Consider the following 25,969-nt stretch of genomic DNA (forward strand, 5'->3'; position numbering starts at 1 on the left):
ACTCTATCGGAAAAATAAAATTGGCATAGATTTTACAAGTTTTTGTTTTTGTTTTTTTTAAAAAAAGATCACGGTTTGAAGTTATTTTGTATTGCCAAATGGCATGACTCATGCTAGTCGTCAACCTATCATCCCATTGCATTTTTTTAGTCGTCCTATCCCTCTCTATATCTTGCTTACTCCTAACTATCAGGTTCAAGATTTAAAATCTGAACTTAATAATAGAGAGAATTCTAAAAGCCTTTCCTTGATTACGTCTCGTTGCACTTGAAATATTCTCTTGCAATTAGTGTCGTCCATTGCGCATTCACTTCATAATTGACAATCCTTTGAGCCTTCTTTCTCATCTTTTTCCTTGAAATTCCCAAGATATTATACAAGGTTTAGAATTATCACCATTTTAATCAGTATCCGCGTGTTCCTTGAAGTATTGACAGGCAGACAGGTTTGCGGATGATTAGCTATGAAATAAATATAAAGTAGGTCCGTTGTTTGGTGCCCTTAACAAATAGGATAAGAAGTAAATCTGATGTAATCTTTATTGTAGAACTTATTAAAAAAAATTCTGTGAAAGAATAAGCAATTAAGGATTGAGTGACAAATTTAGAATTTTTTACAATTGGATTTTTTTCTCTTTTTTTTACAGTAGGCTTCTGGAACCTGATAGAGATTTTTTCCCCCCTTAGTTTGCATTAAATGGACTGATAATTGTAGCAAAGTCATGAGTCATAGGTTGAGTACGATCATTGACAATTACTGTTACTGAAAGGATGAATCAATTTCTACCTTCTTTCCTTCCACTTTCTTTCTTACACCATAGGTCCCATACTCTTTTGGATTATTCACGTCAAAGGACTATTTATTCGTTAGTTATCACTGGCGCAATTCCTGCATTATCTTCTCATCATTTCAGACTACATTCCAGTTTCTTATTTCCTGCAGTTTCTTTGATCACAGACTCTATCCCAAACCTTTTCTCCAACTTCACTCGTCCCTGTTTCTCATTTCACTACACCATTCCTCATTACCACCAATTCACCCACGGAGCGGAAGAGAGAGAGAAGCTTCATCATCAACCTCTGGACTGACTTGTGAGCCCGAAACCATTTGAAGCAAACTTGTTTTGTCTGCTACCGTAAGTTTCATTTCGCTTCGACTTCACTGCATTTTTAATTTTCAATTTTTGCAACTGCTTGCCATTTTGTTAAACTCGTGTCATATGGTCTTAGCAAAATATTGTTCTTTACTATTATTGTTGTTATTATTATTGTTCTTTTATAAACTCTACAATTATTTTCCAGTTTCCATTCAAGTTTGCAAGTGAAGGTTTGAGGTTGAGAATGAGGTGATCTAAACAATTTTAGTTCGAAAGTTTGGCATCAAATTTAAAATATTTTGCCAACTTATTTTAGTTGATTGTCTATGAAGTTTTCAATTTTCAGAAAAAAAAAGGAGATTTTCGTTTCGATTTCCTTTTCAAAATTCATCTTCTTATTAGTTAACTTTCATAAAAAGGAAAGGATTTCGTTTTCAAAATCCACAAATCCAAACAGAAATATTTTTTTTTTTTTTAGAGATCATTTTCCTGACTACTTTCGTTCATAACCAGACAAGATGAGGGATTTAACATTTCCAAAGTAATTTACTTTTCTTTTCTTTGATTTCCTTTTCCTTGCTAAATTCGTAGAACAAATAGGGCCTTATTACTAGGAATCTCCCCCCCCCCTCTTCCTTGAGGCCATGCTATGGTTATGTTAACGCGCTCATTAGTGTAAATCGTGAATCAACTGGAGTTGAAATTGATGAAAATGAGTTTGATTTTCAAACTCTTGATCCCATGCCCATAAGATTTTTAGAATTAGGATAATTTTGAGTTTATATGAAGAAATATAAAGGCCTTCAGTTTCCAAATCACTAGTCAAATTATAAACTTCAAAACATGTGATGCCATATTCCATAATTAACTTTTTAAAAAATATATATAATCAACCTAAGATAGTCATGGGATGGTGTCCTCTATTTTCAATAATACCTTAAACTTCAAGTTTTTATAGTACTCTCTTTAATATTTTGGATGCACCTTGGAAGAATTCTTTCGACAATAATTCTTACAAGGCTAGAATTCTCTCAAGGCAAACCAAAGTTTGGTGTTTCGAATACCATGAAGCAAAATAAATAAAAGTTCAGAAAGTACTTTTTTCTTATGCACTTTTTTTGGTGTACTAGTAGAATTGGGTAGACTATTCAAACAAATACATGATGGTTGTGATCTTCCTGTTTTAGTTGCTGTATATATATATTTTTTTGGTATCAATTTCTATGTTTTGTCATACAGTTAATGGGATAATTGTTGAGGTATAGGATACGAATTTAGCTGAAGCCCTGAGATTGAACCATAGAACCTATTTCCTATTTCTGCTTAATAACAATCGCTAGAGCTGGCAAAAAAGCCCAAAACCCAACAATCCATCCAATCCGCCCATTAATTTTAAAGAATGGGTTGGGTTAATTGGGTTATGGGTTTTATTGGGTTGGGTAAGAATAACTCAATTTATTCCTTGGGCGGGTTGGATTTTTATTTGGGTACCCAATACCCAACTTGTTTAAAAGTAATTCAAAATAATAAATACAAGATTCAATACACATATGTCCAACTATTTGCATTTGAACATGTGTTAATAATTCATTCATTAATTTGTATTCAAAATTCTCATATATCTATATATTTTTTTTTCAATCATTTTTTTAATTTTTATTTAAAAGAAAAAAAAACTTGAAATAAAAAATCATGCTTATTTTACTTTTATTACAGTAGTTAAATTTGCTCAACTTTTATAATAATTTATTATGCCTTTTAAGAGTATGTTGTTTTCCTCCCCTTTTTTTTTTCTTTTTTTTGTGGTTGTTCTCAAGTTGCTACTTGCTTTTGTTTGTTAATATTTCATGTATGTATAATATTGTACAAATTTCTTTTTTAACCTTTTAGCATTATATAATTTCGGATTCTTCAAATTTACAAACACAAGTTTACTTTGTATCAGCCTAATTTTTCAATAATTCAAAATCATGCGATCCCGATGTGGTAAAAATGTCAGAATAGTTCATGAATTCTCCTCTCATTTATTCTTAAAAAGTTTTGGATTTTCCTTAACAATTTTTTGGGGACCATTACCAGTTTTACAAGCATATAATATTTTCTGCTTTGTATGAGAGTTGTGGTAATTCTAAAAGATTAATATGACCATAGTATCAAGTATGATCCTAGATGATTCTAATTAATCAGTTGACGAATTATCTAACTATATCAAATCAATAAAAAAAATACCTTCTAATATATATTATATGTATATAGATCATGATATTAACTTCGAATCAATATAGTTGACTCGTGGATTCTATTTTATTTTGATTAATTATGGCAACTTGGGCATGACTAGTCCAATGATTTCATTTCGTCTGAAGCAAATACCTCCAATCTTCAACTTCATGAGAAGCTTGGAATCAGCAAGACAATTAATTTTCCCTCTTAATTACCGAGTCCAAAAACCAAAATGCAGTAATATCTCCAGTTATTTAATAAGTTTCAATCAATTAGTAGTATTAAAAAGTATAAAGTAAACAATTTTTTTAGCTAATCTATTTAAATGTACAATTTATTATCTAAAATTCACAATACAAGCAATATAAAAGATTATTCTATTTATGATGTGTTTTCAAAGAACTTAAGAAGTGAGTGTGTGTGAAAATACATTTATGTATGTGAAAATGTGTTTATATGTGTGAAAAAATCATTTTTGTATGTTGAAATGTATTTGAAAAAGTTTATGTATTAAAATGTATTAATTAATATGTTGGGTCATATTTGGGTCATGAGTTTGAGATAACCCAATATGACCCAACCCAAAATCAACTCAATCTAAAATTGGACGGGTTGGGTATAATCCATTTAAGTGAAAACCCAATATTAACCCGTCCAAAACTTGCCCAATTGCCAGGTATAACAATGACATTAGCAATGAACAAAAATAATATAATGGTAACGCGAACAATAAGAGTACTACTATTACTATTGATAATAATAACTCTTTTCTAACCGATTATTTCTGAAGAAAGAAAGCTAAAATTTTCTATATTTTTTTGCAATCCTATTAAACTTCAAATGACAGAAGCTAACCGATTATTTCAAAAGAAAGAAAGCTAAAAATTTCTATAGATTTTTGCAGTCCTATTAAACTTCAAATGACTGAAGCAAGGGTATGTTATTTGTCCCTGAAATTATGAGAGATTTTCGTGGGTTTAGGAGATGACTTTTAAAATTCTTTTTAATGTCAAGTTCAAGATTCGAATGGAGGATACCTGATCAAGTGGATATGAAACAGAGGGTTAAAAAAAATCTTTTTTAAAAAGAAAGTAAAACTTGGCCCTACAAAAAATTTAGAAACTTTCACATTGACCCCAAATTACAGGTCTTGGATTCTTATCCTGGCCTGACTGGGCAAGACTTCGGGATCAGGTACAAAGAAACTCCCCGTAGTCAAAAGCAGAATTTTTAGTCTTTGGCTGCTTTCTCACGAATGCTGACGCAAACGGAGAGTCTCACAAAGCCAAAGGTTTATGATACTTTCACGTTCTTATCAAAATTTTAAACACTTTCTGAAACTTTTAGATTAAACGTGTATAATTTGATAAAATACATATCAAACATGTATAATTTGATAAAAATACATAATAAAAGCGTGCAAGGAGTTTTTCGGAATCCACATCCAGTCATGAAACCAGAATAACATGTTTTACAACCTTTATTTCACTCTCCGCCCAAAATTTGCATGAAGAAATAAAGCAAATTTCTTAACCTTTTCTTGAAATAGTAAGCTTTTGAGTTATCACCTCACACGATAATTTCTTGTCACTTCTGAGTAATCACCTCACAATTTCTCATATGTGCCTAATGACTATGGTCTCACAGTCACTTTTGAGTAACCGCCTCACAGGACAATTTCTTGTCACTTGTCAGTCTAATTTGATGTAAAACTAATCAGTAGAATTATGGGCGGGCTTTGTGTAAAACAAGAATTTCTTGCAAAATAGAATCTAAAGAAAGAATTAAAGGAGCAAATTTACTCCCCGTTTGCTTGCTAACTAATTCCAACTTAAATTTAAACTATAATTTCATACGCTGTCTATGTAAATAGATAAATCTATATTTAAAAGATTAAAAAAAAATCGCTTCCGCATAACCATGATTGATCTTCACTTGCATTCCTCAAGTAATTGAGGGTAGCTTATCATAATAATAATATAATAGATGTGAGCATTTTGAATTAGAGTTACTGTCATATAAAATTCAATTTCTACTTTCATAGTGCTGTAGATTAATCACATCATAGTCGACAAGTTAGTGAAGCTTCATCCAGTACTGGACTGGACTGGACTGACTACTAAGTACTAAGCCCGATACCATTTGACCGTAAGCTTCATTTTTCTTCAATTTCTTTTTTCATTATCAAAATTCGCAAATTCTATTGAATTCTGTTAAAATTCGTCAAATATGGTAATTACAATCACTATTTTTAGCAAAAGATGGAAATTAATTATGATCATTCATAAAGTTTTACAAGAGGAAAGCCTCAATTAAATCAAGAACTAATATTGAAAGGCATTTGTGGTTAAACGAACATACAGGAGAGTTCCAGCAGCTTCGAAACGTATAATCGGATATCTCATGATTTGAACGAAACCGAAAAGATAATGGAAATTGTCAAAATTAACTTGTCTAAGGCACACGCGCTTGTTTTGCAACTGATAGTACCTGAAAACAGTTTTTTATAATCAATTTTCAATTGATATACCTATTTTGTCTCTTATAGAAAAGCATCCTATGGTTTATTCATCCTATAGAGAAAAAAAAATCCTCTAAAATTTCAAAACATACAAGTTAGATTTGATCTGAACTTTCAGAAAATATATTGAAAAGGGAGTAAAGTTTCCTGAGAGAAATCAACTACCAATCTTATGCACACTACTTTTGAGGTATGGTAAAAGATTTAAATTTGGATTTTTGCTATTATAATATAATCTTAGAGGGTCTTTTTAAAAATTTAAAGTAAGAATTTCAATACTTTTTCTTTGTGTAAAGTGAAGAAAATTTTTGCAAATAGTTGCTCTATCTGTCTTAAGCTCTTGAGTGGACAATAGAACTAGACCCTACGATACTAGTACAAGATTTGAGTGTTCACAAAAAGCGAAAGTAAAAATTGTCGAGGTCAAAAAGGCCATCAAAAGGACTATTGTACTTTTACGCGTGCAATGAATGATTGTGGGCCTTTTTAATTGTGACCATCGTGTTACTCCATATACAAATATTAACCAAATCAGAACAACTATTTTACGTGAGAAACTTGTATTTCTCAGCTGATATGATGACTGTTGTTGGACTTATACATAATTGCAAAAAGTTAAAACTAATAATTATGATAATCACAAAAAGGGGGGAAAATTACTATTATATTTTTCACCAATTCTCTTCTGTCTTCTATTTTTTCACAAGTTTTGTGCTGACCATTCTCATTTTTTAAACGTTTCAATTGGTCTTTAGCCCATTTAATAGGTTTTATACTGAGTTTAAAATTCATAAAAAATCTATAACAATTAAAAAAATATAAAAATATACTAAAAGAAGATGTGAAAGGAAAAAAATTCCCTAATTGTTTTGTTTTCTTTTTTTTTGTCTGAAAGTTCATTTGATTTAAATAGAGACTCAAATGCTATCCTAGGCTTATGTATTAATTGGACAAAAAAAATTGTCAAAAGTCCTAGGGACGGCTGCCGCCCCCGCCCCCTCTCTCCTTCCTCCCTCCCTCCCCCCCTCTCAAGCTAGAATTATAGAAATATGGTATTGCCTCCCCTTCACTTAAACTTTTTGCCTTAGGAAAAATACTAACTTGTCTAAATATTTTTAGAATGTTACTAAATCAGTTGATCTACAAAATTTAATTTTCTATTAGATGCTTTATATTACATATTATTTTCTTAGAATTTTGTTTATTGTCTCCAAATATATCCCATTATTAAACATGTATTACAATTAACTTTTGTAACTAATTGGCTATTTCATTTAGTGCTTTAAAGTAAACTTTGCAATATGTTCATATTGATAGATTTTTTTCCTTACGTAGGGTGGTAAGAAAGAGAATATAGAAACATGAGCTACAATATAAATTTGACATACTAATACATTTTTTAATTCAATACTGGGTATACAAGTTGAACCTGAATTTACTGGTGTTCTTACAATTATCTTCATAGCGAAGAACTTGTTGTTAGACAACTTTGGATTAGAATATTTTGTATTAAATTGCAAGTAGATATCAAGTTCTAATCATTAAACCAAAGAAATGGAAAAGAAAATTAATTTATAGGTCCAATACTATTCTGGATTTTTAGAATTTTTTACAATTTGATTTTTTGCTTTTCTTTCTTTTTTTGGCATTAAATGGACTGATAATTGGGGCAAAGTCATGAAGCAAAGGTTAAGTACAATCATTGAGAATTTCTAAATGGATGAATCAGCGTCTACTTCTTTCGTTCCTGCATTTCACTTTCTTAAGCGGTTAGAAACGGGGGCAGATTTATACTAAGCCCCCATTGTTCCCCTTAAATTTCTATAATATTCATAAAAATTTGATATAATTTCGATTGTGCTCCCAAAATTTTGTGTATTCATTGATTTGTATGCTTTTAAAGTTGCTTTTGATTTTATCTCTTGTTACAGCTACCGCAGAAAGGACTTTTGCAGTTATAAATATAGTGAAAAATTGGTTACGAAATAGAATGGAAGACACTTGGATACTTTTATTGAAAAAAATATAATTTGTGAAATTCAAAAGGAAAAGGTTGTAAACCATTATCAAAATATGAAAACTCGTCTTGAACAATTGTAAATGGTTTAGTTTGCTTTTTGAAATAAAATTATTATTATATTAATAATTTTGAGTTTGTCTTTGTATGTTTTTCATGGAATATATGCATCATTTGTACTTGTTAGTGAATATTTTTTCTTAAAAAATTAGAAAAAGAGTAGGTAAAAAATTTTAGAGTTATTTTTGCCCCCATTGAAAATTTTTTCTGGCTTCGCCACTGGTTAGAAACTTCGACTTTCTTTCTTACACCCAATAAAGAAAGAATACACACACACATAAATATATAAATTTCCCATACTATTCTGGATTATTCACATCAAAGGACAATTTCTTGTCGCTGGTCCTTCTATTTATTACCCACGCAATTGCTCCATCAGCTTCTCATCATTTCAGACAACATTCCAATTTCATATTGTTTTCTAATGACTTGTAAACATCTTCTTATTTCTTGGACTTTCTTTGATCACAGACTCTATTCCAAACCTTTTCTCCAACTTCGCTCGTCACCATTCTTCATTACCACCAATTCAACAAAGAAGCAGAAGAGATAGAGAAGCTTTCATCAACTTCTGGTCTGACTTGTGAGCCCGAAATCATTCGACGCAAACTTGTTTTGTCTGCTACCGTAAGTTTCATTTTGCTACGACTTCACTGCATTTTTAATTTTCAATTTTTGCAATTGCATGGCGTTTTGTTAAACTCGTGTCATATGGCCTTTCCAAAATATTATTGCTCTTTATTATTACCGTTATTATTATTAATATTCTTTTATAGACTCTGCAATTAGTTTCCAGTTTCCATTCAAGTTTGCAAGTGAAGGTTTGAGGTTGAGAATGAGGTGATCTAAACAATTTTAGTTCAAAGTTTGGCGTCAAAATTAAAATATTTTGCCAACTTATTTTAATTGATTGTCTGTCAAGTTTTTAATTTTTGAAAAGAAAAAAAAAAGAGATTTTTGTTTCATTTCCTTTTCAAAATTCGTCTTCTTATTAGTTAATTTTCGTAATAAAAAAAGAAAAAGAAAAGCAAAGGATTTTCTTTTCAAAATCTACAAACCAAACAGGGGAAAAAAACAACTTTTGTAGAGATCATTTTCCTTACTACCTCCTTTTCAAAATTCATCTTCTTATTGGTCAATTTTCATTTAAAAGAAAAGAGAAAAGCAAAGGATTTCCTTTTCAAAATCCATAAACCAAACAGGAAAAAAAAACAAACAAACAAACAACTTTTGTAGAGATTATTTTCCTTACTACCTTTCGTTCATAACCAAACAAGATGAGGAATTTAACACTTCCGAAGGAATTTACTTTGTTTTTCTTCCATTTCCTTTTCCTTGCTAAATTCGTAGAACAAATAGAGCCTTATTTCTAGGAATCTTCCGCCTCCCCTCCCCCCTCCCCCCAACCCCCTGAAACCAAAACCAAAAAATCATGCTATGGTGGTGTTAATGCATTTATTAGTATAAATCCTAGGTCAACTGGAGTTGAAATTGATGAAAATCAAACTCTTGATCCCATGCCCATAAGTTTTGTAGAAAGAGGATAATTTTGAGTTTACGTGATGATTGGTTTGAATTCTAAAACTATAAAGATCTTCCGTTTCCAAATCACTGCTCAAATTATAAATTTCAAGTCTTTATAGCACTCTCTTTAGTATTTTGGATGCACCTTGGAACAGTATTCTTTCTACAATTTATCATACAAGGCTGGAATTCTCTCAAAGCTAACCAAAGTTTGGAGTTTTGAATTCCATGAAACAGAATAAATAAAAGTTCAGTGAAGCACTTACAATCTCCTCAACATGATATTTTTTTCCTTCTTTTTATCACAAAAAGGAAATTTACCAGTATTAACCACAATCTGTAAAAAGAATAAATTAAAAGCAAAACGTAATCATGAAACTACTTGAACTCAATGTCATTACATCAATTAGAAAAATAGAAATTGAATTAGATTCTTAGGAAAAGCACCTCAAAATCATTTTTTCTATTTTATCAAACAACAGAAATCCCATAATAGGTTAATTGCGTAGTTAATTTTATTTCGAGATAATCCCCAAAAATAGAGGTTCTTTTACAATGGAAACATTAAAGCAAAGACAAAAGAGAAAAAGAAATTGTGTTCAGGCATATGGGCATTTTTGGTATTATCTATCTCTGTATCCAAGCCTTCTGTACTCTCTCTCTCTCTTAGACTTTTATCTCTTTAAATAAATTTGAACTTTTTCAATATATGTATTGAACGACTTTACTTACCATGGTTTTAATCATTACGTTTGAATTTATTGACTTTGCTAAAAAATAAATATTTGCTCATAAGAAAATGGATCAATGCATTTTTTTTTTTTTGCATTTAAATGAAAATGAATATGTAGCTTTGTATAGTTCTATGTGTATAAGCATAGCACAAGTTAAATTACTATCTCATAAAAAAAAAGGTCAATTGTTTGTCTGTATTGCAGTATTCAGTCAATACTACCACATCAAAATAAACGGATGTATAAAATTTTTTTCAAAATTTGCATAGTATTTGAACATTTAGAATATACGAATTTTTCTAAACAGATGTGCAAGAGCATTGTTGATATTCTTATCTGAAATTATGCTCGCCTTGCACAGATATACAACTAATCAAACAAAAAGAAAAAAAAAAGTGCCAATGCGCTAAAATACCAATGACAGTGAATTCATTTAGGTATTCTTTTGACTGTATATATGAGCATTAATTTAATTTTTCAATTTCATTTAGTATCTCTAAAACATGTATTAGTTCATCCCACATTCAGTGAAATTGTGAAGTAGAAACTTCCCGCGAAGTGCAAACTAAGCCAGCTAAACTTTTTCCTGATGCAATCCTTTCTTTTTGTTAAATCTACTTCTCTCACTCATTACTTTTCAACTATTTCAATTTGTATCTTCAAGGTACTTGTGTGTTCTATCCATTCTGAGGTCACAAGATTAAGCCTCCAACTGCATTAAGAAGCCTGTGTTATTTGTGGGGCTGTTTTTTCTTTCTTGTTTCAGGCTGCAAGCATTTTTCTTTCCCGACCTGTGCCTAGGAGATATGGCTGACGTTGCTTTAGCTATGGGAAGCTCTGTCTTCTCGGCTTTCCTTCAAGTTGTATTTGATAGGATGGCTACAAAAGAGTTCTTCAATCTATTTCGGGGAAGAGAGAATGACGGAGAACTCCTCGAGAAACTCAAACTGAACTTACAAATAGTTGGAGATGTGCTTGATGATGCAGAGAACAAGCAAACAAGGAACCGATCTGTCAAAGGATGGCTAGATAAGCTTCATGACACTATCTACGAGGCAGATGACTTGCTTGATGAGATCAACACTGAGGCACTACGACTGAAGGTTGAAGCTATATGCAATAACTCGACCAGTCAGGTAAGTGCTTTGAATTACAGCTCATCTTTCAGTAATGATTTCCTTGGGAAGATGATGCCACAGATAGAAAAAATGGTTGCTAGATTGGATTGGTTCATACAACAAATTAACCCTATGGGTTTGCGAGTTGTTGAACCAAAAAGGCAATCCTGTCGAACTCCTTCGACTTCTTTGGTTGATGAGGCCACAGTGTATGGTAGAGATGCTGATAAGGAGAAGATAATTAAAATGTTGCTATCTGAGAGTGCAAATGGAGTCAATTTCACTGTGATTTCTGTAGTGGGACTTGGGGGAATTGGTAAGACCACTCTTGCTCAATTGATTTACAAAGATAAGAGGGTGCAAAATCACTTTCCTACAAAAGCATGGGTTTGCATATCAGAAGATTATGATGCTGCCAGGATAACGAAAGAACTCCTTGAAGGGCTTGATATTCCACTTTCAGATGCAAGCGAGAATTTGAATTCCCTTCGAGTGAAGCTACAATTGGAGCTAACTGGCAAAAGGTTTCTTCTTGTTTTAGATGATCATTGGAATCGGGACTACAACGAGTGGGATAGATTCAAGGTGCTATTCACAGGTGCAATGCAAGGAAGTAAGATCATTGTAACTACACGTGATGAGAAAATTGCATTAATGATGTGTAAAAAAGAGTCAATTTATTCCTTGGATTTGATAGCAGAGGAAGATTGCTGCTCCTTATTTGAAAAGCATGCCTTTGAAAATATAGATGGAGATCAAAGACTAGAACTTGAAGATATAGGAAAGAAAATTGTGAAGAAGTGTGCAAGGTTGCCTTTGGCTGTGAAAACAGTTGCAGGTCTCTTGCGTTCAAAAACAACGGCTGAAGAGTGGGAAGATATTTTAGTAAGTGAAGTATGGACTCAAACAGACAATGAAGATGACATCTTGCCAGCGTTGAGATTGAGCTACAGTCATCTTCCATCTCGTCTTAAAAGGTGCTTTGCCTGTTGTGCTGTATTTCATAAGGATTTCGAATTTAGAAAAGAGGAAATAATTCATTTATGGCAAGCTAATGACCTTTTGGAGCCTCCAGGAGAAAACAGGGGAATTGAACAAATCGGTGAAGAGTACTTACGTGAGTTGAGGTTTCGGTCCTTAGTCCTTACTTGAGCAGTCAACTGACGGTTTGTTTTCGATGCACGACCTTGTCAATGACTTGGCCATAGCTGTTTCTAGAAGGTACTGTTACAGGCTGGAAGATAATGACCCGGAACATGGTAAAATAGGCAGCATAAGTTACTTTTCATACCATCCTAGTAGTTTTCATGACACATTTCATAAATTTGAACTCTTGAGGGAGACCAAGAACTTGAGAACATTTTTACCATTAAGTAAACGACGTGGCGGAAAAGGATTGAGCCACAAATTTTTGCATGAAATGTTGCCCAAATTCAGGTCCTTAAGGTTTCTGTCGTTGTTGTTCTATAAAATCCATAAGTTGCCCGACTCAATTAGTGATTTGAAACACCTTCGTTTGCTGAATCTCTCTTCTACTCCTTTGGAAACCCTACCAGAGTGTATCTGCGCCTTATATAACCTCCAAACATTGTTGTTGTCAGATTGTGAGAAACTGGAAGAGTTGCCGGTAAGTTTGGCGAAGTTAATTAACTTGTCTTACCTGGATATTAGTGGAACTCCGTTGAAAAAAATGCCACTGTATATGAGTAGACTGAGAAACCTTCGAGTTTTGACTAATTTTATAGTAGGCAAGGACAGCGGTTCAATGATTGAGGAGTTGGGCAAATTTCCTAAGCTTCGTGGTAGGCTCTTCATTTCAAAGCTGGAAAATGTTTGTAGTGGTAGGGATGCATCGATGGCGAATCTAAAGGGCAAGAAACACCTTGACGAGTTAACTTTGGAGTGGAATGGTGCTATCAATGATTCGCAAGCTGTGAGAGATGTGCTTGATAATTTACAACCTCATTCAAGCATAAAGCATCTCAAGATCATAGGGTATGGCGGGACAACATTTCCAGATTGGCTAGGCAACTCTTCGTTAAGCCATTTGGAATCGTTGAGTCTTTCTAATTGTGAAAATTGTTTTTCCTTGCCTGCACTTGGGCAGCTAGAGTCCTTGCAATCACTTGAAATTGTTGGAATGAGTTATATATCAGATTTGGCGGAGGATTTTTATGGAGATGTCAGTGCAACCAAACCATTCCCATCTCTGAAAAAGTTGAGAATCGAGAAGTTGCCAGAGTGGGAGAGATGGTACATACCAGAAGGTGAAGTCTTCAATAGACTCAAAAAACTCAGTATAATTGACTGTCCCAAACTGATTGGAGAGCTTCCCCAACAACTTGCATCGCTGCAAAGCCTTGAGATATCTGGGTGCGACAATCTTGTGTGTCCCAGTGGTCGATTGAGCGTCTTCAATGGAGAGATTCGACAAAAATTTTCATCTCTCCGTGAATTGAAGATTTCAGCGCTAAAAAATTTGAAAGAGTTGCCCCTACAGCTCAACCAATTATTCCGACTTACGGTTGATGATTGTGGGTCTCTCTTACCCTCGCACGTGAGTAGACTGCCTGCTTCACTTTATTCACTTGAGTACAAGGGATGCTGCAATTTGGAATTGGAGAGTTCAAGCGGGGAGGATGGTGGCGCCTTGGAGCGCTTGATATTAGAAAATTGTGACACTGTCAAAGTCAAAGTCGAGTGGCTTGCCTCGTTTCCCATGCTAAAAGGTGTTCAATTTTATAAATGCAAGAGTGTTGAGATGCTCTCAGTTCCTGCTGCACCTGGGATTGGGATTGGGAATCAGAGTGGCATGACAACTACTACTACTAGTACTAGTAGTGTGATGACGTCACTTCAATCCTTATACATCTCGTTCTGCAATGATCTAATATTGTCTTTTCCAGCCCCCAATCTAACGCGGCTCGAAATATGGTATTGCGAGAAGCTCACGTCGTTGCCGCAACGGATGGAATCCCTCCTCCCATCTCTTCGATCTCTGCTTCTATTAAATTGTCCAGAAATTGAGTGCTTCCCGGAAGGGGGTTTGCCCTCCACCCTACAATCCCTTGCCATCTTTGATTGCAAGAAGCTCACGAGTCGTAGGAGAGAGTGGGGTTTGGATAAACTCCCCTCTCTCGCGGATTTGACCATTAAGAGTCCCTGTGATGAAGTAGAGTCGTTTCCAGAGGAGGACTGGCGGTTGCCTTGCGCGCTTCAATCTCTCTACTTGTCCTCCCTTCAGAATCTGAAAGTGCTAAACTATTCGGCTCTTCGACACCTCACCTCTCTTCAAATGCTAGGCATCTATCATTGCCCTCGACTCCAGTCCCTACCAGAAGAGGGACTGCCCGCCTCCCTCACCGAACTACATATCGCAAATTGTCCACTGCTGAAACCAAGGTTAGAATGGGAGAAAGGACAAGATTGGCCCAAGGTTGCCCGCATCCACCGCGTAATAGTCGATCGGCAGCCAGTTCCTTGACGGTGACGCTGGTTAGTCCTGAGTGCTTGCCTCCCACAATTACTAGATCCTCATCATCATCTATTCATATAATAATTAAAGGTGCTTCTTTGTTTTACAATTTTTTATTTTCTTCATGTTTTTGGCTCTCTCATAATACTCTAAAGCCTCGAAAGGCAAAATCACAACTAGTTAATGCATCTTTTGTTATGATTTTAGTTAGGGGCGGCAATTTTCGACGCGACTGGAAAACACACACAAACCTAACACGAAATTAATGGGTTTGGGTTGAGGTTTCGAGAATTCAGGTCAGAATCAGGTTGAACCCGATGAACCCGAAAAGAAAACAAGTCGATTTCGGGTCAACCCGTGGTGACCTGATATAACCTGATATGATCCGTTTATGAATTAAAAATAATTTAATAAACATAAAAATAATTTTATCTAACTAAACTAAGTTATTCTTTTTTTCAAAGGCATTAATTACTTAATTCTAAATGAATTTATTTAATTTGTGTGAAGTTGAAATTATTATATTTGGACAAATAATATATTATATTATTTTTTACTTTTATACTGTTTTAATTTATTTTATATTTTGTTTGGGATAAAACACTTTTATAGTGTTTAATTTATTTTAGATTTGGTTTGGAATTATTTATTTAAATTTTTATTACTTGATTATGTAATTAGTTTTGTGAGAAATTGATTTTATTAGAAATTACAGTAATAAATTAATAAATTAAAATTAAATTTCGGGTCATTTCGGGTCGACTCGCCAACCCGTCAACCTGAAATTTTCGGGTTCGGGTCAGCATACCTGACCCGTCACGGGTTGGCGGGTCGGGTTCGGTCAACAGATTCTCTGACAGGTCGGGTCAGAACCCGACCCGCCAACCTGATTTAAACCCGAATTGCCACCTCTAATTTTAGTGCGAATTGCCTGTTGTGAATAACTGGGATGTGCTGAAAGGACAGTTGAGGTAGTGGGCTTTACTGATGCAACAATCTCATTATATATTACTTTCTAGCTACAGATTTCACCATGTGTATTTCATTTCAACTTTTTTTTTTAAAAAAAATAAGAGTCCATGCTTTTGGTTCATTTCTGTGCTGTAGATTCCAATCAAGTAAGGCCACCAACTCAAGCAGACAAATGCTTTCCTCGTTAAAGAAAACCTTCAATGTTCTATAAGGTATTCGGAATAGTCAGACTGTTCTTAAAAAGTAATTGACCGGTTAATCATAGGAACTTTTCTATATGCTACAGTCATAGGAACTTTTAAAAAAGTTCGAACGCTACAACAAACAACGTAAGGCAAATATATTGCAAGTATTAGTCAATTCTAATTAGGGGAACTGTTACGCACCCAGTCTATATGAGTATTTGTTGCTGATGAGATCATTGTACCTTCACTTTTCTTCCATCCTATTACGCGTTTTTAAACTATTGTAGCACTTTCTTTTGCATCTTTTATTTATAATTTGAGGTTTACTGATTAATTGAACAATTTTTGTTGCTAAGATGCAGGTAACCTGCTTTCTTGGTTTTCCATGTAGCAAATAGACCACTCTGGAAACCATCAACTTAAACATTAAAAGCTGAAATCTATCATGCAAGTTGGCTTTCAGATCTAGACTTGTCACGGCCCTTCTAAATATAGTGTAGACTTGGGTGATTTATGTTGATTGGGGATGCTAATCACCAATTTAGAATTGATAGCAGTAGGAATATCAAAAGGCACCAGTGCTAGATAGAGATTTTTTTTTTTTAATTCTAAATAGATGAAGAGTTGAGTAAATTGATTTTCAGATTGCAAGATGGGGTAAAAGAGAAAAAGAAAGAAAGGTTCGAAATAGCAGGAATGCATATATATGTTTCTTGATTTCATCCTTATCTACTCCTTGTGTTGTCTGAATACTGTGTAAGTTTTGACGGACACAAGATCCTTTTGCACAAAGAGGGTATGACCTTTAGATGAGTACTAAGTACATTTCTTCTTTTGCCACTAATCATCAATCATTCTGATGATAGTTTCTTGAGAATCCTAAACATTAAACTTCAGTTGACTTATTTTAGCCCTTGGTAACCAGAAAAAGAAAGTAAGCAATGCATACCAAAATTCAGATTTCTGGATGTAGAAAGACAAGTAGTTGAAGTCGTTTCTTGGATACCTTTTGCTTCATAAGCTTTTCCTGATTGGGAACAAATACAATCTGTCTCTTTGATTTGCAATTGCATGTTCTTTTTACTTACCATCTCTAGAATAGCTTGTTTAGGAATTTTTATATGCTGCATGATCCATCCTTAGTCCTCTGCTCCAAATTACTGCTGTCTTCATATATGCCATCTGCAACAAGATATTCTAGATATGTTGTACTTTGTGTTCATTGTAAATATTTGCATACCACCTTATAGAGCTTGATAAGTGGAAAACCTTTCAGCATTCAAGCACTCTTCTCGAATAAAGGATTTATACACAAAGAAGAATTTTTATGACTAATGTCATAGCAATCCTTATCGAGTTTTGCATTGATCTAATGTCTTTTGTAGAGGGAGGAAATCTATAGCTGATTACTCTCATCAAGTGCCTGCTGCCGAAAAGGATAAATCCATCTCCTGCATTTTTGATATCTGAGACTAGACATTTTTGTCCAGAAATAGTGCTTCCTGGAAGGGCGTTTGGCCTGTTAGCCAAATTTATATTGAGATCTCCTATTGTGAAGAGCGCATGAGTCACTTGAGAGAGTGGGGTTTGGAGAGGCTCCCTGTTACACACTCGAGCTTTGGTGTTAGCTATGCAGAGTTGTTGTGTAGGCGGATTGCTGCCTTACTCGCTTAAATCTCTCGGATTGTAAAACCTTAAGAATCTGAACATGCTAAACTATTCAGGTCTTTGACACCTCACTGTTTTCTTCAAAAGCTAAAAATCATGACCTGTATTGCACTCCAGTCCCAACCAGAAGAGGGAATTCCCACCTCCCTCTGCATGGGAAATCTTTGACTGCCCACTATTGAAACCAAAGTTAGAATGGCAGAAGGAACAAGACTGGCACAAGATTGCGGGCTTCCCCATGCATTAGTTGTTCAATAATTAGTCCCTTCACAGAAATGCTAAAAGTGTGAAGGATTCGACAGTTACTAGACCTCCATCATCTCTTTGGATTAAGGTACCTTATTTTTTTCTTTTTTTAATATTTTTAATCTATGAGTGCTTTCAACTTCTTTTGCACACTGGCTAGCGCTGTTTGATCATTTGGTATAGTACAGTAGGATTTCTATGTTGTGAATAAATAGAGGGTTAAAGTCTTTGGCCTTTCTTTTCATGTTTCTTCAATTGGTATATGCCAATGGAGAAAGAAAACCTTCAATATATTTTTAACCATCTATAATTGTCAAACTGTTCTTAAACTTGCTAAAAGTTTTCTATGTTTTACAATTTTTTGTTTCTTTTCTAAGCTATAATAGAAAACAGTTTTCATCTTTTTAGGAGTGGTCCTGGCTACTCTAATTTGATCCCAATCTGTTGTACCTGCGAGGTGTAGAATTGCACTCTACCTATCTATGGAATATAGCTCATTATTGTTCTCAGCTTCAGCCATTGCTGGTAGAGGGTCCACCTATGTCGCTCTTTATGGCAGAAATAAAAAATGCCCACATCGATGACAATACAGGGAAGAAGATGGTTGGTGCAATGTAGCTCATAATTCATGGATGTCAATGATGAACTCATTCTATGATCAGTTATGCACTTGCAGTTTCTTTGTAAGGTAAATAATTTTCCTTTTTGCATGTTGCAATATGTTAACTTTTCATTATGTTTCCCTGATAATTGTTAGGAGCATTAAGATCTATGCTTTCACTTATGTCACAGTTGTGGTCAAGTCTTAAAATTGTTTTGAACAGACAGCACAGTACAATAAAATGCAAAAATTTTGCAACTTATAGTGAACTCAACTTAGGAAATTGTTACTCATATGTACGAGTATTTGTTCCTCATGACATCATTGTAGTTTTATTTTTTTCCCCCTTTCCCTTTCTATTAACTCCATTTGAACTGCTACCCCATTGTTAATCTTCATGAGCTATCTAATCCCTTTTACCTGTGATGAACTTTTTGGTGATCACAAACTTTTTCCTACTTTTGTTGAAGGCCATCCTAGCTATATTGGAATCTTTGAAGTGAATTTTAGTTGAAGGCCTTGAATTTTAGTTGAAGTCCTTTAGAACTAAAAAAGGACTTCTTTCTGGCATGTAAACCTCTTAATCCCTGTGATGCATCAACTAGATCAAGCTTAGTTACTCAAGAGAAAATATCTAATCAGGTTGTCTTATTACTGGATGAAAAGTGATGCTTCAATATCTTGACTCTTGGAGAACTTGGTCAGTTGATCTTAGGTCCTATAGGTGTCAACAGTCGTTTCATATCCAGAGTTGGTTGGCTTCTTTTAAGCTTAAGCTAAGAGGATAGCTGGTAAGAGCCATATTATCACCATCATATGTTTCAGTCATTGATACCTTACTACTTAACAGCATGTTTTATGTCATTTGAATTTCATATGTATTCCGTATCATATGAAGTGCAATAAAATCTTCAAGTCGCATTAGGTATGTTCAGTTATCTGCTTCTTTGTAGCTCTTTCCACTGAGCTTTCTTCAAAATATTCATTTGCTTTTATATATCATAAGACATGTTAAACGAGATCAAAAAGATGAAACGGGAAGAAATTGTGGAAATGAATGGAGGAAATGATAAATTGAAGGGATATGGCACAGCCTGACAGCTCCTTTGTCTCAAACACAAATTTTCATGGGTTTCAGTAATGTCATTCTTTGCTTATTCGTGTTGGAAGGCATGTTTCCTTTTTTGAGTACTTTGTATATGCAAGATGTATTGGGGGTACAAAAAAAATCCTTTTCCTTATGGTTTTATCTCTATTATAAAAATTGTTCTTAGATTAAAATATTGCATACCACTAAGGTTGTCAATTCCTGTATGTCCTTCACTCTTTTTGTGAATAAATATGCTATGTAGAATATCTATCCGGATATTTCCCCAAGTTAATACTTCCATACCTTGTACTCCTATTTTAAACTATTGCAGTGCTTCCTTTTGCATCTTCCACTTCTGGTAAGATGTTGGTTTCCTTCAAATATTTTTGGCTTCCTCAGTTTTTCATTATCCCTTGCATTAAGGTAATGTTTCTTGCTATAGACTTGGCATGGCCTTTTCTGAATATAGTCCAGACTTGTGTGCTTTTTGTTGGTTGCAATGGTATTTTACCCCTTTTGACTTGTAGCATTAGGCATGTAAAAGGCTCCATTGCTAGATATTTATTTGTCTGATCCTAAATAGATGAAGAGTTCACAAAATTAATATGGAGAGAGAGTAGAAAGGGGTGCAAAATGAAAATGAGCCGAAATCAATGATGGATATTTGTGTTGATGACAGTTATGACTTTATTTCATTCTTATCTACACCTTGCATTCGTGTGATTGCTGTGTAAATTTTCAACTTTCCAAGATCCTTCTGCACACAGAGGGTATAAACATCATATAAGTAACTTTTTGAGACTAACCATCAGCAATTCTTATACAAATAATTACTTGAGAGTTCCAAAACATAGAAATTCAGGTCTCTTGTTTTAATAATAAACAGAAAGCAAGCATACATACTGAAGAATCAATTTTTCTGAAAAAGGAAAAGACAACTAATTTGAAGTGGTTTCTGCTATCTCTTCCCCTTGTATGCTTTTTCTCATGGAGTACAATTGACAGCATTCTATCTCTGGTATAGATTGTTTAGTTCTGTATTTGCTGCACGATCCATCTCTAATACTCTGCTCCATTGCTACTAATATTTTCAAATTTACCCTATGCACCGAGATATTCTAGGTATGTTGCACTTTGTGTTCATTGTAAATATTTTCATATATCCTTGTAGACTTTTGATAAATTGCAATGCATTCCTGTAATTCAAGCACTATTCTTCAAACAACTGGTGCCTAAAGAGGTCGTTCCATGAGCAGCAAGTGCGGAATCACCTGCGGTTGCCTTTCCTGCTCTTCCCCTTTCCACTTTCTACATAGGAACTAGACAAAAATTTGAAAGTCAAATCATTGTTGTGTTTGATAATTCTTTGCAGAATTGGGGCTATGATTATTTAGTGCCTCTTTTCAGAAGTACGTATCACAAGGAGTTCAATTTGCTACTTCCAAAGGTGCAACCTTCCTCGCGCATTAATGTTCAAAAATGTGGGAGCATCCTGTAGCTAAGAGCATTTTAGCTCGATGTTGCCTCCAGCCTGCAACCATATCCTTTTGATGGTGGATATCCAGAGTTTGCCCTCTCGCTGAGAATCCAAGATTAGTGGCACCGATGAAGAAGAGTCGCTTCCATGATACTGGCTGCTGTCTTGCACGTTGCACCCTTACAATCTCTCACTTGGAGCAGCATAAGAGTTGAAGAACAATGACCTACAAGCGTCTTCAGCACTTTAACCATTTTGAAGATATGGAAACAGCTGACCGCTTTCAGCTCTAGTCACTGCAAAAAGAGTGGTTGGCAACTTCCCGGGCTCTCTTATGCATGAAAAATCTTAGTTCTTGCCTTGCATTTGGAAATTCAGGAATTTTTCAACTTTTGAGATTAATCTCTACTTCCTTTTTGGTGCATTCCTCCGGAGTCACTTTTTACATTGGATCATAGAAAAATTTTTCCTTTCTCTTTGCAATTAACAATAGGGTCGCATTTTGTAATTCCTTTGCATTTCTTATTTGATTTCAAAAATTAGTTTTTGAATACTCCTGGCATATTTTTGTTTCAATCATATTACTGAAGTGAATTTGGGAAGTATTAACATGATTATGTCTGCATTCAAACTTCGAATCATTAGTGTTAAAGAACTAAACGAAGCGCAGATTGTGAAAATGCAGAAGGAAAGTTAAGACACAAATATTTACTTTTTAGTGAAAATGCGGCTTGATTGTCATGTTAAATAAGTATTTGCTTCTCTTCAACATTTGTCCAGAAGTACCAGATTCGATTTGTTTCTTGTATAATCTACACATCTTTTTTGTTAATGAAAATTGTTTACCTCAACGGATTATCCATTTTGTAACCTAATGAACTTGTGCCATATAGACTCGAATGGGTCAAGTTGGTTAACATGGCATTGTGCAGTTTCAGTGAATATCTTGCGTTTAATCAACATGTATTATGAGGAGGGATTAAATGTTCAAGAATTCAGGCGTTCGTTGAACTTCAAAATCTTCATGGAAAACTTACTTATCAGAAAAGAAATGTTGGAGTAATTAACCACCCTTGCAAGGATAGGAAATGACCAATCAATACTCTGTCCTTAAATGATACTGACATTCAGCAAAGTGGAAAGATTTGGGATGCTTAACCCTATCCATCAAGCTTGTCATCTGTATGGTCTTCTAGAGATACAAATTTCCTAGTCTCATAACCTGCACCAATCTGTGCTACACAAAAACCCTTCTATAGATACAAATGTCCTAGTTTCAGAACCAGCACCAATCTGTGCTAAAAGGAAACTTCAGACAGGAAGCTGCTAGTGTTAAGAAAAAGAGCTTCTACTTCAATTGGTGTCTAAATGCCTAATCAAAGAATCTTTGCATAATACAATCAAATCACAATTACACCAACGTAGAGAAAAGATAACATCCATTAAGTATTCTGGTATCTACCAGAAATCCCACCACAGAGAGCTACTCAGGGGTGCTATTATAAAACCACCAGAATGTTGAAAACCGCACTACTGAAATAGATATTTATGTACATCAATCAGTGCTCTCATACATGGAGGATACCATATAATATAGAGGACATTTTTTTCCCCTTTCGAGTACAAAAATATCTACAGGTTCATACTTCTCTATAGAACAGTGTTAACCTGATTTATGACTATATTCTAGGAATATTCAGTACTTCAAATGTGCATTACCCCAGCCAACCAAGCATAGTTCTGTCATAAATTTAACTGAAGCAGAAGTTCTATAAGACTTGACAATCGGGAAGGTCATAATTGAGATCTTGCCTTGGCTCTTGATTACTCTGCTTGAGATGCAGATGAAAGCCTTGTTTCCACGAAGTCCATACCACTTCTTTCTGCAAGTCCATTAGCTTTACAAGCAACAGTTGCAGACCGGCAGTTTCCTTCTCAAGATGAAGCTCCCATTTTATCACATCTACCAAAGCCACCATCCTCTATGGATGAATCCCCGTGAGGATGGAAGCAAGTTAAATCATTCTCACACTGAAGCTCCATTGCCAGACCAGAACATTGCATCCCAGAATCCCCTTCTTTAACTTTAGTGCTAGAAGTACACTGCTTTTGTAAGGGATAAGCCCCCAATTCAGTATCAATCTTCCCTCTAACATCGAGCAAAGGCTTCTAAGCCTCGAGATTTCTGCTTCAAGAATAGCTTGCGTCTGCACTTTCCTAATCAACTGCTGGTTTACCAGTCTCAGTTTCTTAGCTTCCTCTTCCAAGTAAGCTGTATGCGCCTTTTTCTTCTCCCTATATTTCCTAACAGCTCCTCTATTTCCAGAAGACCTCCTAGTCTTTGATGTTGACTTTCTACTATCACAAGGACCACCTACTTTCTCACTAGGATTGTCTACTTTCTCAGATGGAATGACTTGGGTGTGAGTATGGTAACATGTGTGAGTATGTGCAGCATCAGGGCCAGGAGGGTTGCAAGTATGTGTGTGAGTCCATGTTTGGCCATTTCTTAACAACTCATCAAGAAATGAATCCACAGAGATTGATGCTTGAACACTGCTAGATGAATCGAAATTAGGAACCAAGACATGGTGTGATAGCTCTACCTCTCTATCATCCATCCTATCTTATTTCCTCAACAAACAAAAAGACTAGGATGAACATGTAAAACACTACTAAGTTCAGCCATTGGCACAAAAAGATGAGATAAGAGAGTCAAATCTCAACTAAACTACTACTTTGAGTCCATCACTTCACTGTCTAAGAAGGACAAAGGAAGTGCTGCAATGGCAGCAACTAAGTAAAACTGTGGCATGTAGCCATGGATAAGGCTGGATTTGGGGAAACTCTTGCTATCATAATAAGTCGAAGTGTGCAGGTGTCTTGACCTCTGAAAATCATCTTAATTACCTGAAACGGCAGCACCTCTTTGAAGAGGAAGAATCCAGCCAATCCAGAAGAGAGAAAGTTCATTGCAAAGTTTGTTACGGTAGCTTGGAGAGATGATAGAGCTTTTAGGCTATTTACATAACACCCCCACATTAAAGCATTCAGTACTATGACCAGGCCATACCTAACAAGCTATTATTACAACAAAAACAAGTCAGTTGAGCGATAATAGATTATACATAGGTTTTATTTGTACTCCTGCAGCAAAGACATTTAGATATCTCCTAAGAAGAAAAGAGAGACACACTCAGATAACTTGTGCACTTTCTTGTATCTCTGTTCCTCATGAACACATGCAGGCAAACGATAGATACTAGCAGCAAATTAAGATTTCTACAAATAATCAAGGTTGACTCCTTCCCTGCTAAATTCCATAAGCAGAATTTGGATCTGAATGGATACGCTCTCAGGTATGTAATGATAAACAGCAACTAATAACATAAGCAACATTATAAGTTTTAGTTGATCTCTAACTTTTGTTGATGAGTTTGAATTTGATATGGCATGTATAATGTGCTATGCTAATTACATTTCAATCTTCATATTGGGAGGGAAAATAAGTACTCTTTTGCTCAAGATTACTAGGCACTCAAACTAACACTGGTATTCCTTAACGTGACAACTTGCATACATGAGCTGATCCAAGTAGGAAGCAGGACCTTCAAAGAAGGAATTCCAGCTCCAGGCAACTGAGCATATAGTAGAAAATTTAGGCTTCTAGAATACACAAACCAGGAGTGCCTCTTATAAACTAGTTGAAATAAAACAGTATGCAGCCGAAATGGGATGACCAATTACCCAGATAACATTGATATTCACATTTATACTGGGGCTAAAGAGTTAAAACATATTAGATAGAACTGAAGATCAAATTTTCATTTCTCACTACAAATCAACAGGACATATCTCTTATCAGGAGATAAATAGACGTCAACCTAATCAGATTCTCATTCCAGATCAACATGGAAGTTAACAAACTTAAATATAAGACAAATTTCTTGATAATTAACCATATTCAAGCCATTAATGCTGAATACATTTTCTATTAACAACTATTAACGCCTCTTCTTGCTGATATGATTTAGTTGATTATTGGAGGATATCTCAAGAATCAACTGGGAAGAAAAGTGCTTGGCGGCAATGGCAGCAAGAGCAGCATTGAATCCAGCCGAAACAGCCCATGCGTAGGGATGGCAACGGGGGGCACCCGCCCCGCGGGGGGGCTCTCGGGGCGGGGGTTGGGGCGGGGGTGGGGGGGGAATTTTTTCCCCCCGCTTAGAAATACTCCCCCGTCCCCGCCCCCGCCCCCGTCCCCCGCAAAACAAAACAAAAAATATATATATAATTATATATAATATGTAAGTTAATTAGTTATAAACTTGTGATAATGATATTATTAGTTAGATGTATTATATAATGTATATTAGTTTATGTAATATAATTGATATTATCAATTGTATGAATAATTATACATGTCTACTAATAGAATTTATTAATTAGTTATACTAAATTTACTAATACATTTATACTAAATTTCTAATTACACTTAATAGAATAACATTTTTTTCTCAAAAAAAAGCACAAACACAATAATGAATTAGTGATTGCATTTGTACTAAAAGTGAAAACTTGACTATTTTAATTATATTTATTTCGTCATATTGGATTGTATTCAAATAACTTCTGTTTGATTGTTTTTATGAGTTTTAATTGTAAAATTACAATGAATAATAATTTGGTGATGTGTTGATATTTTAGTACTTGATTATTTATTAAAATTTAATTATAATAAAATTATATAATAAAATTTTATTAACCCCGCGGAAGAAGCGGGGCAAGGCGGGGCGGGGGACGGGGGGAACTAATAGGCAGCGGGGCGGGGGCGCTCCAAACCCGCCCCGTTGCCATCCCTAGGCTTAAGTGGGAGAGAATTGGGTAGTATAAAAACTCGTTTATACCCAAATTTGAAGGGGTGCCCCCGCCACCGGATGGGAAGAAAGGCCCCCGGGGGGG

General features: G+C 34.8%; 1 protein-coding gene and 1 pseudogene across 5 annotated transcripts; one reads left to right on the forward strand and one right to left on the reverse strand.

The window, feature by feature from the left end:
- The first annotated feature begins 948 nt into the window (after positions 1-948).
- On the forward strand, positions 949-21,560 carry LOC113760725 (putative disease resistance RPP13-like protein 1). 5 transcript variants are annotated; one of them, XM_027303411.1, is made up of 6 exons: positions 949-1,135; positions 8,389-8,544; positions 10,942-14,788; positions 17,311-17,927; positions 18,303-18,527; positions 20,903-21,560. In XM_027303411.1, exon 3 carries the CDS (start codon positions 10,982-10,984, stop codon positions 12,443-12,445), a length of 1,464 nt encoding a protein of 487 aa, XP_027159212.1. In that variant the 5' UTR covers positions 949-1,135; positions 8,389-8,544; positions 10,942-10,981; the 3' UTR covers positions 12,446-14,788; positions 17,311-17,927; positions 18,303-18,527; positions 20,903-21,560. The 5 variants fall into 5 exon arrangements, with proteins under 5 accessions (XP_027159212.1, XP_027159208.1, XP_027159207.1 ...); XM_027303407.1 differs by lacking the exons at positions 949-1,135; positions 8,389-8,544 and having other exon boundaries at positions 12,446-14,788; positions 18,248-18,527; XM_027303406.1 differs by lacking the exons at positions 949-1,135; positions 8,389-8,544 and having other exon boundaries at positions 12,446-14,788.
- A 1,271-nt stretch (positions 21,561-22,831) lies between these two features.
- On the reverse strand, positions 22,832-23,703 carry LOC113759701 (annotated as a pseudogene).
- Between the last annotated feature and the right edge of the window lie 2,266 nt (positions 23,704-25,969).

Source organism: Coffea eugenioides, chromosome 2 (genome assembly GCF_003713205.1).
Source record: "Coffea eugenioides isolate CCC68of chromosome 2, Ceug_1.0, whole genome shotgun sequence".
Lineage (NCBI taxonomy): Eukaryota > Viridiplantae > Streptophyta > Magnoliopsida > Gentianales > Rubiaceae > Coffea > Coffea eugenioides.

Bases quoted from the DNA above. Each gene is read 5' to 3' on its own strand.
- LOC113760725 (XM_027303407.1), top strand. From the start codon at position 12,471: ATGCACGACCTTGTCAATGACTTGGCCATAGCTGTTTCTAGAAGGTAC.